Source organism: Tyto alba, unplaced genomic scaffold (genome assembly GCF_018691265.1).
Source record: "Tyto alba isolate M040663 unplaced genomic scaffold, T.alba_DEE_v4.0 Super-Scaffold_28, whole genome shotgun sequence".
NCBI classification, from domain to species: domain Eukaryota; kingdom Metazoa; phylum Chordata; class Aves; order Strigiformes; family Tytonidae; genus Tyto; species Tyto alba.
In genome coordinates this window covers 7,343,608-7,362,265 of record NW_024881302.1, presented here as the reverse complement: position 1 = coordinate 7,362,265, position 18,658 = coordinate 7,343,608, and the positions used below count along the sequence as shown (strand labels likewise).

The 18,658-nt window shown below is 40.9% G+C and overlaps 1 protein-coding gene across 5 annotated transcripts in view; it reads right to left on the bottom strand.

Annotated features, from left to right (window-relative positions):
- Nucleotides 1–2,749: 2,749 nt before the first annotated feature.
- The window catches only part of PDGFA (platelet derived growth factor subunit A), a 36,871-nt gene continuing 20,962 nt past the window's right edge, over nucleotides 2,750–18,658 (bottom strand). Inside the window, exons 6-8 of one of the 5 annotated variants that reach the window (XR_006165860.1) lie at nucleotides 17,971–18,053; nucleotides 16,873–16,986; nucleotides 13,564–16,767 (exon numbers count right to left, since the gene is read on the bottom strand). Coding sequence is in view for 3 of the 5 variants with exons in the window: in XM_032983657.2 (XP_032839548.2) it covers nucleotides 11,667–11,800 (134 nt within the window). In the remaining 2 variants the exon portion in view is untranslated. Of the gene's footprint in view, nucleotides 5,492–11,626; nucleotides 11,801–13,563; nucleotides 16,768–16,872; nucleotides 16,987–17,970; nucleotides 18,054–18,658 lie in introns of those variants that run through there. The other 4 variants (XM_032983657.2, XR_006165861.1, XM_042798661.1 and 1 more) reach the window with 4 other exon arrangements.

The following is an 18,658-nucleotide window of genomic DNA, read 5'->3' as shown; positions in this document are numbered from 1 at the left end:
AGCATGTGTCAACAGGGAGACTGCCATGTAGTGCTTGCGTGGCAAGCGGCTTGGCGTATTTAAACAGCTTTTGCAAAGAGGTTAACATGTTGCTAGGGAAGCAAGAGCCTGCATGGATATAGGTGCCCTCCTGCACCGAGACCCACCGTCTGTACAATGGGAAAATGGAGCTGCCCCAGCATTCGCAGCTTTTTGTTTTCATCTTTGCAGCTTAAAAAAGACAATTCTTCCAGTGGCTGATTAATGGTCCTACTGCAGAAACCGCATTTTGTGCGTATTTAAAAATCTTGGGCTAGATAACACTTTGACCTAAAATATAATAGATTTTTTTTTTTTTTCTGATAGTGTCTGACATTTGTAAGTTTTCATCCCTTATTTTTGAAAAAAAGTCTTTTCTAACTTGAAGAACAAAGGCAGCCAGGCTGCAGCTCTGTGCGCGTGTGCACCCCCCTGCACACGTGTGCCTGGTGGGTGCTCTGAGCACATCGCTAGACCATCCCTGGGACATGCGGACACAGCTCAGACCATCTGCAAAGACATCCCAGTCCGGCATCAAGAGGTTCTCCTGGGCTGTGGAAATACTCCCAGTGCAGCTCCTGCTCCCATGGTATGCGGTCCCAGCAGTAATCAGTGTCATCCCCTGCCTGTGAACCATTCCCCAAATTTTCTTTTCCCCTGAGCACTCCACATATGTGTGATACAAGCCTGGGTTATATTAAGCCCATTGCTCAAAAGACCAGAAAGGATGGCTCCCATGGGCACATAGCAACTACACTACAAAAAGAGTAAAAAATTCAGAGAACAAGTTGCACTGTAATATATCTTACCTACCCAGAATATATCTATGTACTGATCTCTATAAACACACCCATTTCTCCATATGGGTGCGTATATATTTATATGTACCAGTCTCAAAATACCAGTAAGTTTTTATTAGCCCCATTTGCAGATGGGGAAATGATGACAGACAGAGCGCTGTGATCCCTCTAGGCTGCTCCTTCTCGGGAGGGGAGAGTTTGAGTCTTCTCTCTCTGGGAGAGGTAAGAGAGGGAATTGAGTTTTTCCCAAAACCCAAGTAGCTCCTTGGTGCAGGAGTCTCACTCAGCTCTGGCTTTGAATCATGCTGGCAAATAAACATGAAAGTGAAAACGGTATTGTGAGATAGTTATGCAAGAGCAGGCGGATCCCGGGACCGAGCCATTGTTCCAAACATTTAATTAACATTATGAAAGCTGATTAAAGGAAAATCTTTAACCTCCAGGGAAATCCCATTTTCCCTCACTTCCCATACCTCTGCAATTTTCACAATGTAAGAAGGAAAGTGTTATTTGAAGGCATGATTCATATCAGATACAACCTGATCTTTGCCACTGCCATGTCCTGCAGCTTAAATAATCACTAGCAGTGACACTAGACAGGGACACTTCTGAGGCAGCATTTTTCCCCCACTATACCATGACCTGAATTGCCATCATAATTTCTAGACTTTGTGTCATCCTGGCACGATGACAAGTGTTCACCCACACTCAAGAACTAAAAGTTAGTTTGCAAGGACAGCGATACCTTCCCAGACACAGCATCTCAGATACAAAGTGCGAATGACACGCCACGGTCTGGCTTTGTAACAGCAGGGGCTGTTTGTTTTGGTCACTGCAGCAAATTCCTTTGAAGGCAGGAGACTGAAGCACCATCTCCAGCGACTCCCCATCTAAACCTCAGCAAATCACTTACCCTTTCTCATCTTTTGGAGTGGGGATAAAGGCAGTGTTACCTCTCTCGGGGCATTGCAAACATTAATGAATGTAACCAAGCACCGGAGATGTTTAGGTGGAGAGTGATATTGCAAAGTCGTGTTAGTGGAGAGATTCGCTTTCAGCTGCAGTCTGTGAGCAAGCACAGCCCCCCCCCAGTTATTCAGCTGTGTATGCATATTGCCTCTCTGCTCTACTAGGCCTATTTTAATTATATGGCACAGCCAGCCTGCCAGAGACCTAATCCCAGGATCTAATCTTGGAGGCAATGGACAGCTGACTGTCCGCGCTGTTTACTCAGAGGAGCGCCCTTGGGGCTGCGCTGAGGGCGATGCAGCTGGTGGGAAGGGAGGACACGCACCCGCCCGGCACACAGAGCAGGTCCCTGCCCAGGGGACAGCCAGGACCCCGCTCACCCCGCCTGGCCAGGGCACCTCAAGCTCATCAGCCTCTGACTCATGAGTGGCATTGGGTAGACACCATGGCCCTGGGTCCTCCCCTGGTGAACAAGGGCCTGGGCGGAGGACGCCTCTACAGACACCCAGATCTAATTCTTGAGAATACGCACGGCTTCAGTCCTTCCCAAGCATCAGGCTTATATAAACACATACACATACAAACACATGATATCTCTGGCAGCAATACATCTCGTATGCAGATCTTCAGTAGTTTTCTCCATCTGTAGACCGTGCAGGACAAAGACATTGCAGAACTTCAGGGACTATTCTGAAAAGGAGAAAGACTCTCTTTTCCCACTGTTGTCCGCATTTGCCTGATGCAAAAAACATTTTAATTATAACAGGATCATCCTCACTACTCTGACTGTGAAGAACAGGCACTGCTTTTGTGCACACAGAGACATCAATAGACTAGAAGCTTTATTTACAGGATGAAATTCCTCCAAAAAGCGCTAGAGATAAACCAAAGGAATATTAACGCAACATAGTGAATATCAAATGCATGAAATTCTGACTCAATAAAAGGCAGACAGCTGGGTATTCTGATAAAAATGGGCCTTTATTTTTTAATTCTTCCTTTCATTACCTGGATTCTGTTTATCAGAGCAACAAAATATAGTTTCTTTGATATGCAGCAAATCTGAAAACAACCCTGCAAGTAGCACAACACAAAAACTCCCACAAAAAGGGAAAGCTATAAAATTTGAGAGGCAACGAGGCTTTCAGAAGTGCCAGTTTCCCAGTGCAATGGCTGGAAGGGTGGCCTGGCCTGGCGGCAGTTCAATCATTTTGTAACGAAGGACAAATACTTTCAACATCCTGAGAAAGAGGGCGGGGGGGAAGGGGGGCACGGCTCCCTTGCTTTCCCTCCTCCTGCTATTCTTTCTCCTCCCTCCCCCCACCCCTTGGATTTTCAATAGCTCTTTAGTGTTTCCATCAAAGGCTTTTACCATTCATTCTCCCTTCTGGTGCCTGCCTTCCACCTGTCTATCCATCACAGCCCTAACCCAGGTCTTTTTTTTTTTCCCCCCTTTGCTATTTTTCATGTGGTGGGATTTGTTTATAAGCTTCTGTATTACCTAAACTCAAGGGGAGGAGGCTACTGAGAGGAAAGTGAGAAAGCAGGATTAAGGAGTAATAATTCAGCTCCGTTGCATTTCCATCTGAACGGTCATAAAATGTGCAAATCCTGTTCCTGGGAATTTCACGTCAGAGGCCTTCCCTGCCATTGCCCTTCCCATGCCCCCTCTGCCTCTCCCTCTCACGCAAAAACAAGGATCAGGAAAGATGCTTATAACTCCACAGACACCAAAGGCCACGATGTGTGCGCCAGCAGGGAGAAGGCTCCTGCCAGCATGTGTGCAGGGCAGACGCTCCAGATGTGGCCATAAACTACAGACAAGAGGGTGAGAGGCTGCAGATATTGAATCAACCAGGACAACAAGAGTAAGCGGGGAAAGGCTATTTAATATGACAGCTCCCAACACCCCCAGCTATACTTAATTAGGCTGGACAAAAAGTAAAAATAAGGTAACTTTTCAGGCTTGTTCACTCTGTAAGAAAATGATATACAAATATAGGTGATTCAGACCTCGGCAACTTGAAGAGTTTCTACTCTCTCCTTTTAGCTCATCTACCATCACAAGGCACCGAAATAGACACGGGCCAGCTTTCTAGACCCCAGAGATCCACCAACAATACATCTTTGATCAAACTGCAAGACAGAAGGACCACAGGTCAATGAAGTTCCGTCACCAATTCAAACAGAGGTCTACGTGGCTGGATGTGGCCTCTGTGCGCGCTTGCTACCTGACCAAGCACATTCAGGACAGCAAGCAGTGCTAAAAAAGGAGGTGGCCCTTAACCTCCCCCCTAGTGAGCCCACAAACCTTTTCTTGGTGGAACTTCACGTCACGTTGGCTGGACCTGGCAACAGCTGGCAGCTTTCTTGTACTTACAAACACATCTTGGAGATACTGAGGATCACCCAACAGGTAGCACATGTCAAAACAAGTTCCTTTGATTGATAGTTCTTTATTATTTTTAAATAAAATGAGAAGAGATCAAATGGGTTGCCCATCAGCAGCTCAGTTCTTTGTTCAGTAAATTCTTGGACAGTTTGACCATATATATGATAACATAAAATAAATTTCACTTGCTTGCAGTAGCAGTTTGCTATAAATTCAGTCCATCAAGGATTTATAGTTTTAGCAGCAGTGGCATATATGAAATGAGAAGCCCTTTCATCCTTAAACTGCTCTGCAGTCTGGTTGAGATGATGAAAGTCATTGTTTCTAAGGCCAGAGGAGCGCAGGAGTTCATTCAGCCAGTTCGGCTGTGCTAGGAGGAGGCGTGCAATTTGGGTCCAAAGCCGAGAGGAGGCCCAGAGAAACAGCAGCCCTTGGTTTTGCGGAACAGTCAAAAATAAATCCTTAATGATGTTAGCCTTGCTTTGCAGGCTGGAGGGGAGCACTATTTCCATCAGCTAAATGATCTCAACTCTTTGTCTTCCCTGAGGGCACTGTAACAGGACAGACTGCGATCCATCGCTCACCAGAGTCACTCAGATGTTTGTGTTCTTCCCACCCACCAGCAGCCTCGAACCTGAGCATGTCTTTGGCACAGCAGGTGGTATCCTTAATCCCACGGAGGGCCAGCCCGAAGCGAAGATTAACAGAAGAATTTGTTTTCATTAAAATCCAACCTACCATTACCATCCTATCTGATGGTGTGGGTTTAAAATGCGCATGTCCAGCTATTCTAGCAGCTCTGTTTCTGCAGGGAAAGGGCAGTTCAGCAAACTGCCTCTTCACTTTCTAATGTCTTTATTTCTTTTAATCAACAAGTAACCAAGACAGACACAGCAAGGAATGTTAAATGAACCTCCTCCTGGAGAATTTTGCCAGCAAGGTCAATGAAATTGGGATTTTGCCTTTATTGTGTTTCTTTTGACGGTGGAACTGGTCTGATTTTCCTCCCAGAGAAATTTTTTTTATGGGCCCATGAAAAAAAAAAAACCACAACAAAACAGAAAGAGACATACAAATAAACACTAATACGTGCAGGAAAAAATACAAACCTTAGCACCATGCACTCCCCTCATTATTAGACAAAGGTTGGGAAGGGTTCACAAGTGTAAAATGCTCATGTGAATTATGAGATTACTGCTCAGTTTTCTTTCAAGTCGTGGGCTGGAAACAGATGGTGGCTGTAGCATTTATGACGGCACAACATGTTACTGCAAGCCTAGCCATCTCTCTTTCTCTCTCCTCAAAAATGCAGCTGCAAGGAAAGTTGTGGAAAATCACATTAATAGTCTCTTCCACCACACAGTTTTCCAGCCCTTCATCCCTGGCCAGCACACGGACAGAGCTATCTTGTATCCCAGTAAGAATACTCTTCTAATCCCTGTCCTGAACAGTTACCACTGACTGGCTTATTTAACGGCTAGTTAAATTCTGGGGTTTGTCAGCATCATAAAAAAGCCTCCAGAAAACAGGTCCTTAAGGTCAGAGCAGATGCCATGTGTCCCCAAGCGCTCCATAAGGGAAACACTCAGAAAGAAGCAATCAGACTGTCCTTCAGCTGTTTATTATTTAAACATTCAGTTCAGGCCAAGCAGGTTGATTTATAGAGAAGCAGAAAGACAGATACAACATTTGCAAAAGCATCTTTGTGACTTAGGAGTCCAAACCTCACTTTCAAGCATGAGTAGAAACTTTCACAAGGGCAAACGCCTCTTGATTTTCAGTAAGACAGCCTTCCAGTGACCACAAGTTTAGAAGTATCTGGGTGCCTAAAATACAAAGCGCAACTAACCTGATATTTAAATATCTTGTCTGTACATAAGAGAAAAATGTTCAAGCCTCACTACCCATGTGCTACAGTCCTGATGGAAATGCCTTGCTACCTAAAATATGTTCATACATACAGCAAAGCTATCCTTACAATCTGAGTGAAATACAAGAGCTGGCAGGTGGACATATCCCCCATGGCGGAGAACAGCAAGGTAACCGGCATGTGTGCAATACTCTGCACGTGGCAGAGGCACGCCCAACACCGGCGGGTGCTAACTTGGGGACAGCACGTCTGGACTTGAAACCATGAGCCTGGGGCACAACCCCTCAGCTCTCTAGTCACTATCGAGGGGCCAGCTTACATTAGGGAACTTTTTAAACAGTAGAAAACTGTTACTTGTCATTCGTAGGATCCCTGGGTGCTTTACAAATATGAAATATTGCTGTTTCACAACACTTCTGAGAGCATCAACTCCCTAGCAGTAAATCCAGTAGCTTGAGATTCAGGCGCTTGTCCAAAACAAGGATTTTAGGATTACTTCAGTTGAGTTAATTAAGAGTCTGTCAAATATTAATTTTCCAGGCAAGTGTCAGTTCTAAATCTGAGTACTCATTTTGCTATTCTCTCTTTGCTGGCCTCACTACCTGGTTGAGAACATCAGCACCAACTTTATTGTATCATCCTTAGTCAGTCAGATGTGTTCCTGCTGTCCTTCCTGCAGCTTGATATATGCAGTGCAGTATTTCTGTCTTCAAGGGTGCAGAATAGGGCAACTGAAAACAAGAAAGACTTTCACCATTCCTTTTATCACTTTTTCCAGATAGACCAGGAAGTTGCTACAGAAATCCGGTAGTGTACACGCTTGAAACTTTAAAAAGCCTTTTCCCAGAGGTAGACTCCTTCTGGGTGATACAACCATGCACATCTACTGCAAAATCCCTGAGACCTTTCCTCTAAGATACAGAAGGTGCCATTTTTTTTTCTTTTGGAAACCTCATCCTGCAGAATTCATTAGTATCCTATGCAACAATGTACTTCCTGTAAGTAATGAGCTATAAAGTGTATTAGAAGTTTCCACTTCTGGTTTTATCTTTTCCTGATCTAGCCTGAAAATTCTTTTGAAGCTGCTCAAAGTGTTCTTCATGTATGCTTGTTTTAGGAAACACCAGATCACTATTGGCAAACTTCTCCTTAATTAAGCGAGATGAAGGGATCAAGATGATATTATCTACTTAATTTCCCACCTTTTTAAGGCACTATTTTAAGATTTTTTTTCACTTGCCTTAGAAAAGAAACACGCTGAAGAAAACAGAGAAGGAAGAGACCTTAGAGGCCCAGAGAGGTCAAGCATTGCTATGGGCTTTCTAGTGTAGCTGAGCTTGCTGGTAGAAATCACTGAATAGTTAAAACTTTCCTTCAGTACTATGGAATAGTTAACTGAAAGGCTGCAGACCACTTCTGAAACTAACATCATTCCAGACAGTGCATAAGAGGAAAAGACTAAGCTTACACTGTGTTAGCACAGTAGGCTCTTCAGAGCCTCACCTTAGCAAGCCAACTTAGATCATGCCTAACTTTAAGCAGGAGTAACTTCAAAGAAACATCTCACATGCCTCAAGTTCAGCTTTTCATCAACTCTCTTGCTGAATCACAACTTAGAGGAAGGCAGGGAGATAATGGGAAACACTTGCACTTGCTAACCCCAGCTGCAAGGTCCCAAACCCCCTATTAGATATGCAGATATAGCCTAACCATTTTGGATCGGCCAGCAGGCTCTTCACAACAAATGGATACAAACTGTTAGGCAAGCTCTTCTGAAGCACATGTAAGAGAAACATATCCCTGAATAAATAGTGACAATTTGATTTAAAAGCAGTATTTGTGGCAATCGGTAAAGCACGCAAGCTGAGCATTAACCTGCAGGACTCATACATGGCCTATTGAAGAAACTATCTGGGATAAATTGCTTCTGTCATTTTTGCTGTGGAAATCCACTGCAGTCAAGGGGAATTTAGATCCTGAACACATTTTTGAGTAGCTTCCTGGCTCCACAGAGACCTCTGAGCAGCTTACTTTACTGTGGGTGAGGCTGGACCAAGAAATGTCTTCAATTACAAGTCCATGAGCACAGAGCCCTCAGTGCACATGGGAATCTTGCTGTCAAGTAGACACCACATCTCCTCAACCACACAATGCAGCATGAGACCTTCCTCCATATGAGGGATATGTTGGCATCAGAGAAACATCAGTCCTCAAGGCAAGGAGGGAAGGGGGAAACTGCAGTGCTTGATGGCAGCCAGGGAGGATGTGTCTTCAGGCAGGACCATTTTGAGCACGAGGAGGCATATCTTGGCTTCGCTGAAGTGCTGCAGCATCCCTCCCTTCCTCTCTGGCCCCACACAGCTGACACAGCTGGGCAACAGGCTCCAGCAGAACAGGGCCCATAGCAGTAAATCTGGCCTCTTGAAACTTCCCTGGTCTTCAGCTTAAATCAGCATCACCTTTATATAGGAAAGACATGTAAAGTCAAAGTGCTAAGGAAAAGGTGAAGCATGTCTGGAGTAAAGAGGACTCCCCACCTGGAATGTCAGGCTGTCCCAGCAGTGAATGGGGCATGCAACAGGCACTTGAAAAATCACTGCTGGGAAACACCTACACCAAGCAGCAGAAAACAAACCTAAGGTTTGAGTGTCACTACCTAGAGAAGGAAAGAAACACTCATGGTGCCATCGCTGGGTCAAAATTAGTCTCTCTGCAGAAGAAACTTAGAGGCATTCTGAAGCCAACTGAGGTTTCTTGAAAGTCTTGTAAAAATGAATTAAAATTGGATGCCCAAATCCCTTAGTCTGGTGAAAAAAATCACAGCTAGGGATGTCCAGCAATTCTGGAGGGTTCTTGATGCTTCACTGAGGTTTACAAGTTTGAGTTCATCCCCAAAGGGAGCTGAGGCCGCTCAGCACTTCACCCACAGGCCCTCTGTGAACAGAGTCTTCTTTCTTGTGGTCAAACAGGGGATATCTTGAATTTATGTCTTGCTTCTCCCCTTGTGAGCAAACAAAACAATTTCTATGAGTAATTCTACCCGCTAATTGCCAAAGAAAACTCTGGTAACAAATGCTTTGCATTTTTGACAGGTCAGAGGCTTCCCTAAACAAAGTTGCTGTTTTATGTTTTCTAACAGCACATGTTCACATCCGGGGACCTCGACAAATTCCAGTGTAGATGAGTCTCTGTGGGAAATTGTTTTTTCCAGATTTTCTTCTTTTAACTGCTCTGGGAAATGAGTCTATTTTTACAACAACACTAAACAGCAAAATATGAAACCATTATCTGCTTAATGGCAAGAGTTTCGGGGCAATTCTCAGGTAACTGTCATCTCCAGTGAAGTCAATGGAGCTGTATCTATTTATGCAAGTTAGTGATCTGGCCAATTATGTAATTGGTTGATCAGTTACTAGAACATAGAGCTACCACTGGCCTAAGGAGTGTCCCATTTTCATATGTCTCAAAGTTCATCCAAGCCCTGATGTATTGATAAGTGAAGTATTCAAGTATTATTGTCTGTAAAGATGATCATTAACTGCTGAAAGATTTAAGCATAAGCATTTTCTATGAACACCTACTTTGTCACTGAATGATCATTATACATAGTATATTTCCTGGATTCTTTTTTCACCTGCCAAATAAACCAGGGTGGGATTTTCAGAAGTGTTTAAAATGCTCTTCTTCTACTTATTTGTGATTGCTGTCAAGAATAAAGATATTTTTGAAATCCCCAGGGGATTTCAAGTGCTATGGGCTCAACTGCATCTCTGGGTGCTTCTCATTTTTGCATGCCTGATCTTAACAGCTACTCTCAATTTCAAAGATGGACAGCAAAAACAATTGCCTTCATTATGCAAGATCAAAGATAGTATGTAGAGGACAAAACACTGGGTCTGATCTTGGGAAGATGAGTGTGCAACACTTGTTACAAACTTGGGTCCTTATTTCCCTGTTTGAGGGACTACTCCAGCCTTCACATGTGGATTTCTTTCCTGTTGAAGCACACATGGCAGCCTTTCCTTGTGTATTTTTATCTAAGATCCTTGAAGACATTTGGAATGCACAAGTATCAGTCCAAAGAGAAATTTTTAGATGCTAAAAACTTAAACTGCATCAGATTTGATGGCCTGCTAATGAATCAAACATAATAATGATTGGATTCCCCTCTAAGGGAAGAAGTAACACTGGAAGAATGTGACACTGAAATCTTCAGTGACAGAAATTCTATCACCGGGATGTTGCCAGAATTTCATCTATTGATTAGGAACAAGACTTGAGTTAGCACTTCCTTAGATTCAGGGTGCGAACTATATTTTCTTGACTTTACACATAACTGAAAAGTTCACCAAACATCACTCAAGAGACTAGCATACAGAAAATAAACTTAGAGACAGTATCTAAGGAAAACAGTACCTAACCTATGACTTGTTCTTTGATTTACAACTGTGATTGCAGGCCCCACCTCACAGTCATATACCATAATAGGTAGCAGTTCAACGAGAACCAGCCATAACTTTTTATGTGTTGTAGTGATCCTGAGCTACTTCAGCACGTAATTTAGCCTGATGCAGCAAAAAGTTAGAATGACTAAAGGAACAAGTAACATTCCACAACTTAAAAATGAACGATCAAGCTTTTGATCTTGTTCATTTTATTTTCTAATTATTTTTTTTTTGTTCCCCTAAACTAAAGGTTGCCAAATTTCACATGAAATTTGCTCTCATTATTTTTTCCCACCTCAGATTTGTCTGTTATGGGTACGACTGTGAGTTTTCAAATTCTATTCTCTGAGGTACCCAAACAGACAATCTTAAGTGGGCTCACCAGCATTAGTAATTACAGTCCTGAGTCCACCTATGCCAGTTAAGTCCTTTCCCAAAAATAACAAATATTTCAAAATGGTAACCTCCACAGGAGTAGAAGAGAATGGAACTCTCCCAGGTGTTTTTCTAGTTGTATATTTTGGTCTTGTTACTTAACCTTTGGCACTCCTTACAACAAACTTCAACACTCTAAGACCACAAAGACCCCCATCCCACAGCTGGGATCCTGTGTTAGGAAGGCACGCCCTACTTAAAAAGAGTAATAAAGCATCAACTCTGCTCCATTTTCCTGAGGTCAATGGGATGTTTGTCCAAAGTTACGAGCATGCTTAGGCACTAGTTTGAAGAAGGGCAAACACATGCACCTCTTAAAGTGCTTTTCCATGTTAGGGCCTGGGAAAAAAAATCAGGATTGGGCCCATGATGGGACAGTTCCCTTAGGAAATGTTACCCACACCATAAAAGGCATGAATGACACTGAAGGGAAGTACAATGAAAATTATCTACTGAATTTTTGTCAATTCCCATAAAATCTGAGTCTTGATTTGTTCTATGTGCATAATTTTCACTGTAAGTCACAAAAGGTTGACTCCTTAGAGATGCAGGAAATGACTAGTTCATGATAGCATAAAAGGCTGCATAATTGCATGGGCAGAAAGCTGGATTTTCATCAGTCACTATATTCTCTCACAACATGGCACTGTTTTTTGATCATGTATCTGATGAACAATAATTAGGCAAAATGACTTACCCTCAATCTTTTCAGTATCTAGCTCTAAGGGTGCAAGGATTCATTCTTGGAAAGGGAAGATGGTCGTGTGATTTAGGGCACTGGATGAGCACTCAGATCTGAGTCCTATCCCTGGTTCTGCCATAGCCTTGTTGTGTGACCTTGCACAGTCATTTCTCCATGCTTCGGTCTCGCCTAAAATGGGATAACAATAGTTCTTTATTTCAGAGGAGATATGAGTACAAACCAGTTCAAGGCTGTGCCACAGAGATGCTACAGCAAAAAGCAGCATAGAAAAGCTCAGGCACAGAATACTACTTTGCTATTAAAATGTGGGAAAACACATGGTAATTAAATGGAATAATAAAGACAAAAGATAGGCTAATTTTTGAGGAATGCAACGCTGGTAGGTTTTTCTCTGTTAACCAGAAACTAAATCAAACTTAAGTGGGATTTCTATAGGTTTAAATGATTTTTACCTGACTGTTTCTGAGATCTGCTAGTACTAGAAGCTGTGTATTAGAAACACCAATAAAATTACTTAACTGAAAACCTCCATATTATTTCTGTTTTAAAGCAACCATAATTTCCAGACCATGAGAGGGTCAGATAAATATTCAGAGTAAGATTTTCAAAGTCATGGAAGGGACCTACAATCATGATTCCCTTCAATTTACAGTGAAATATGAGCATGCAAATCTGAGGTAGCTTTGAATCTTCATCTTTGCTTTTGGGTACACTTTCAAATTAAATTATAAATGCGGCCACTGATCTTAATTGAACTGTCAGATGTCTGGAATAGCTTCAATGCCACTATTCCAGAGTTGTCACTGGAATTGGACAGAGCATTAGCAGGGAGCCTTGAGTAATGAGTATTTTTCCAAATGCGAAGATGAATCTTTTTCTCTCTACAAACATGTGCCCATAACAGCATTTTTTCTTTCACGTGAGGGGTAGTTATGGGCTGTAGGCCTGAACGACAGGATCTCAGGGCACATGCCTAGATAAAGCAATTGATATGGAGATAAACAGATCAAAGGCTATTCTGTCAGGCAGGAGGAGAGAGAAGAGATATATGATGAGACAGATCCTAGGAAGGGAAAATCATTTTTGAGAGACAGAAACAGAGGAATGGGAAAGTCAGGCAGAGAATAGCTGGAAAGTAGACCACAGAAAGGTAACATGGACCTGAGGACAGCCCAGAGAACCTCACAGCTGTAATGTTGAAGCCCGTTGGAGGGAGGAGACCCATGAGATGCTGTTCCAAGCAGAGTAAAAAGCCTAAGCTCAAAGACACAGAAGTTCTGGAGCTGCCTAGGAACCTCCAGGGCTGGAGAGGAGCAAATGCCTGGAGTCACCGCGCACTGTCTAATAAAGCAGATGCTCAGCAGGACGGAGGACAGGAGAAAAGGAAAGCAAACTGGCATGTAGTCCTTGATTTCATTCAACAAAAGCAACTGAAGGGCAGCTCTGGAAAGATGAAGCACAGAATTAAATGTAATGAATTGACCAGAGAATCAGTGATCATGTACCATATTGTAACACTGAAATTGTCTTCAGGCAGTCCCCTACACATATACTTTCTGACAAGAAGAGACCTCAAAAAAAATGAGATCAGACCAACAACTTCTGAATCTCTAGACAGAGGAAGTGACTGCAGAATGTAAAACAGAAAAACGTTTTATGCCCAAATCTCTACCTAGAATGTGCAAGGACAAAAATGACACGGTGTTAAAGGATTGCATGGAAACATGACTTACAACAACTACCATCTTCAACTCCTTCACTAAGCCCCCTGGTAGCCCCCCACCCCACAAATAACAGAGCTGTCAATCATATCTTGAGGCTCCAATTGCTCACACCCTTCCCTGTAACACTCCAAATGCAGCACTTTAAAAGTCCAGATGGAGTCCACCTCCAGTAGACAGCGGAAGAAGATATGACACGGCATTCACAAATGCACAGAGAACTGTTTAATTTACAGCCACAATGGTGAAACAAACCATTTCAGAGCTTGGACATTCAAAGTTAAGTCTGACACTCATTCTTATATTCACTTATTGTGCTTAAGTATTAGAGAACACAAGATTACATTAACCGTACACAACAATCTGAGATCCCTGTAGGACCAAGTAGTGAAAGGGATGAGCAAGAATGAGGGACCAGCCCCTCAAGTGGTGTAAGCTGGTACAGCTCCATTGCAGGCAATGGAGAGATGGTGATTTACACCAGCTGAGGATATGGCCCTTGAAATGTCCAACTTAACTTTGAATTAATATCTCCTGTGTCACAACCTTTAATGTTACTGTTCCTTCTGGTTGTATCTGCCACTCTGAAGAAGGACTAATACCATAGCCTGTAACGTTCGAAAGGCTGGCAGGTAGTATCTCAGCTGGACAACAGTAAGTGATGCTCACGTCATGACACTACACCTTCTGTTTTAAAAACTGTGGACTGGATCCTCATCTGATGTAAATTAGCTTAGGGGCGGCTGAAGTCAGAAACATTTGCCAATTTGTACTAGCTGAGAATATAGCCCTGAGATTTTTGTGTTTTCTGCTGCATGCTATATAAACACTGTGCTTGAGAACAAACACACATGTGCATTTCATTCCTGGTAACAAAATTAACTCGAGACTACAAGTCTCAAACAAACGACTACTGGAAAAGACTCCATTCAGTCTTCAGTCTCTCCTGGTTTTCTGAATTTGGCATAACATTTATTTGCTGGCACCAATAAAATGCATGCCTCTCAGTTTGCTTTTTTTTTCTAAGACTTTACTATATGGCCAGACTCACTCATGATGTAAATCAGCAGAACTCCATTTTACTCAATGGAGTTACTCCAGGGAAGCTGGCCCACAGATCTGGATGCAACCTTCTTATGCCAGTGCAACCATAGGACTCTCAAAAAGTTGTTTTGCAAACTATTCCACTTAAGTGACTTTGACATCCTTTCATACCTGCACAGTGTCTGAGTGGGTCACATAATGCTTTTCATCTACATGATTTTAATGGATATATGTTTTTTTTTCTTTTTTCATTAGATATCTTTTAGACAAAAAAGGAACGGAGCAACATTATTGGTATCCCACTGAAACATAAATATATAAATTACATTTTATACACTTTTTTAAACGCAGACACATACATTCATGTGCATAACATTGTGAACAGTACACTTAGTGGAAAACAAGCACAGACAATCTTATTAAATGTATTTCCAGTTTTGGTGCTCAACAAATACACTGGGAAAATGATCACAAAATAGAACGGTGACTAACTCTATCTCTGCATTAGCGTCTGAAGCAAATAATGCCTGTTAGCTAACATAGCTTTGTTTGGTTGAAATTGGACATAGCTACAGGAACAGGAGGGGAATGTTTGAACTATATTTAAAGAAATGGAAAGTTTAAAATCTCTCTTCTGTTGTTTTAAGGTTCTGCAGTTCATTCATATTTGAAGATATTTTGAGTGGAAACACTGTCTTCAAGACAAACTTTTTTTGTCGTTCCAAACTAAGAAAACTCTTTCATCTCTTTGTAGATGTTTCGCAAATAAAAGAATCCAATAGTTCATTTTACATGCCCAATGTGATAATCCAAATGAAACAAAGGGCACATAATCAAAACTACTGGGGTGGGGCAGTGATTTTGGCCAAGTGAGTAGCCATGCCGTATCTGGCACAGCCCTAAATTTCCAAAGCAGTACAGAAGGATTTAGCCATGCGGTTCCCACTACAATCTGTGGGGAACTGAACATGTAATCCTTTGGCACTTTGAAAACATAGGAACTGGTGCCAGAGTATTTTATCTGCCCTGCTATAGTTAAAATAGATTTTGATGTTATTTGGGCTATTCTACTACAAAAATATGACCACAAAATGCTTTTTTTTTCTTCTTTTTTTTTTTTTTTTTTGGTTCAAGAAAACATAGCAGGCTTTCTCAGGTATATAAAACTGTTAATTTTTAGATAAAAATACAAACTTCACCTTTACAAAAACACATATTTCTGTTGAATACACATAAAGCATAACATTTTACCAAAAATAAAGAATTTTAGGTTTTGTTCAAATATTTGCAGCAAGGTAGTTCCCATGCCACCATGACATTGTACAATGCAGATACAAGAATTTGTACATTTCACACAGCTCCAACATGTGAAATAAAAGTATCTGTATACTGGTAAGAATGACAATTGCTAACACAATATCACTAGTAGGCAACTGGCATAAGTCTAAAGGAAGGAAAAAAAAAAAAGGATTTTTGCATGGATATCCTATGATTTGTTTACGCACATCTCTTATTCTCTTTTTTTCTTTTTATGTAATGCTTTAAATTACGGGGGAGGTTGGGGAACATAAACCAAGAAACGTCTAGAAAATTATGCATAGGTATACCATTTTTATTTTAATACATCTCATTAGTTTGCATCCCACTAGGAGAAATACCATAATGTTTTGTGTTCTGCTTATTGTTATACCAGTCTTTTATATGTGTTATTGGCAAATGTAGTCCAAGAGATAATAAAAAGCTAGGCAAAGAGTAAAAAGAAAACTTAATAATCACTTTATGGTGTAAAAAAAAAAAAAAAAAATCCACTTAAGGCTCCCCAGAAGGTTTTTTGTATAGACTTTTAAAACACCACCAAGCAAGGATGTATTGTTCTATAGTGTTTGCGTGGCATTTGATCATTTCATACATTCCTGCTTTTTTTGTGCCTGAAGTCCACCAGTGTCCATCCATCTTCATCAAGAACGCAGGCACATTTCTTGACGTAAAGCACCGTTGACTGCTCTGACAGAAATCCACTATTCACTTAGATTTTTGTCATGTTTTTGAGTACTTTTGGTATCCTCCATTCATTCAACTGTCTTTTTTTCTTTTCTGTTTTTCTTTCTTTCATTTTTTTCTTTTTTGGACAGGGAAGCTTCCTATTGTTTCACAGAGTGCTACAATACTTGCTTTGATGTCACATTAAACAAATGTACATTGTCTCTTTGTTCTCATTAAGTGTTCTTTTGAGCCAGTTTTTTCACATAGGAGAACAAATAAAGTATACAGTCAATAAGCACCATACATAGTAGGTTCAGGAATGTAACAAACCATGTACATCCATGTCCCAGAGAGAAGTTTTTTTTCTAGCTTATTTTCACCTTACATCTGCAGGAGAGAAAAAAGATACAATAACTCTATGATTAGAATCAAAGGTCCTATTCTCTAAGTAGATGTCTTAAAAAAAACTGTTCTGCATGAAGAGTCACTAACCTGGGACAAGAAGTTCTAAATGCTGCTTTGATTGAGTTTACATGCTCACTTTTAAAGTTGAATTTTAGAAAATCTTTGCTTCTATCATACTACTCCCAATAAATACCTGTTAATCTGAAACAGGATATCAAGTTTAGCATTCTTTAGAAATGATACATCATTATAAGTGAAAACTGCCACTGGGAGTTTATGTGCAAAAATAGGTGTGTGAAATGAAATTCACCATCATCCAGGCGTTAGGCACATACACTGCAAAATCCAAATCATTCCCACTACAAATACTGGAATCAGTTGCAAGTGCTGCAGTTTACATAATTTCAAGTCATTAAGAAATGGAAATTCCATCTTTAATTTGGAATGTATATCGCCATCATCATACACTGCTAATATGTTGGCCAAAGGATTTCAGTCATTTTTGCATTGAGAGTGTGTATGCTTTTCACTACACTGAAAACCTCATGAATTTTAATGACTACTATCATCATCCTACTGAGGCTGAAGAGACCAAAAAAAAAGATCTGAATTTTCTGGTGTAACACAGGGCCCTGCAACACAAAAAATGGTATTTCTAAGTGTCTCCTTGTCAGGTAGGCAGATCATCAGACCATCTCGGGTGCATGTACAAACAGTCCCAGTTCATGCTAAAACATGGGTTTGATGGTCATGTATATGATAATTTTTGCTGTATGTACACTCAATGTTTTACAGCCAATGACTGGGAACACAATTTGTAACCTGGCAATTCATTCATGCATTATTATGTGATGCTTTGACCTCAGAAATCAATAATAATGAAACAAAAGCAGAGGCAATGGAACTTGAGATTTCAGAAGCTGAAGTATTAGCACCCTCCAAAAAAAAGAAATTAAAAAAGGCAAGAAAAGGAAGTAGCTTAAGAATGTAAGATGCTGATGGTGATGTGGAGCTTAAAGGAAAAATACCAGCAGGTAGAATTATCAAAGCCAATCAAATCTAATCTCTTTGCAGCCTTAAGGTAGCAAGTGTCAAGATTTTGAACAGTGATTAAGTTGAAGTGATGATATTTGATTAAGTTTTCCAGTACTTGTGCTATTAGGGTGTTCAGCATATAGGTCCTACCTGAATATCAAATAGTTCCAGTAGGTTTTATGTTGGTTTTAACTTTTTTCGTTTCCGTTTTTTACCTGATTCCCTAGGCCTTCCTGTTAACATAAGGGCAGGGCTGGTAAAAAGCCCTAAGGTAATGCATTTTGTTGAACACTGAAGTAATAAATACTCAAACCATTTACATTTCAAAGAAGTTTCATTATCCTTTGCGTTAAAGTAATAACTTTATAATGTCTGATTTGACATTCCGTTTACAAAGTAATTATACAAAAGTAAAGAAATAATAAACGAAGTTGGCATTGCATACGTCATTTCCAAGAGCCACCTATAATTAGATACCATGCGGTACTTAACATTTGCTTTCAGCTCTGTAGTTAAGCTATTTTCAGCTCACCATACACTTGCTGGTGCAAGTTTTGTTCCTATCAGTAATTAATCCTTGAAATCTATATTTTTCCATGACAATTTTACCCCATTTTTCACATACATCGAAAATAAAAGTTTTCATCTTAAAATCTTAACTGCTTAGTCTTTGGTGATTAAAGACATTTTGGAAAACTGAAATTGATCTAAGGAAACTTCTTTCCAAATAGAAGACATAGAAAAAATATCAAACCATACGCACATAAAAATAAACATTTTAAATGTGTTTTTGTCTACTCATAACTCAACCTAGTTTCAGCTAAAACACTTAGCTCAG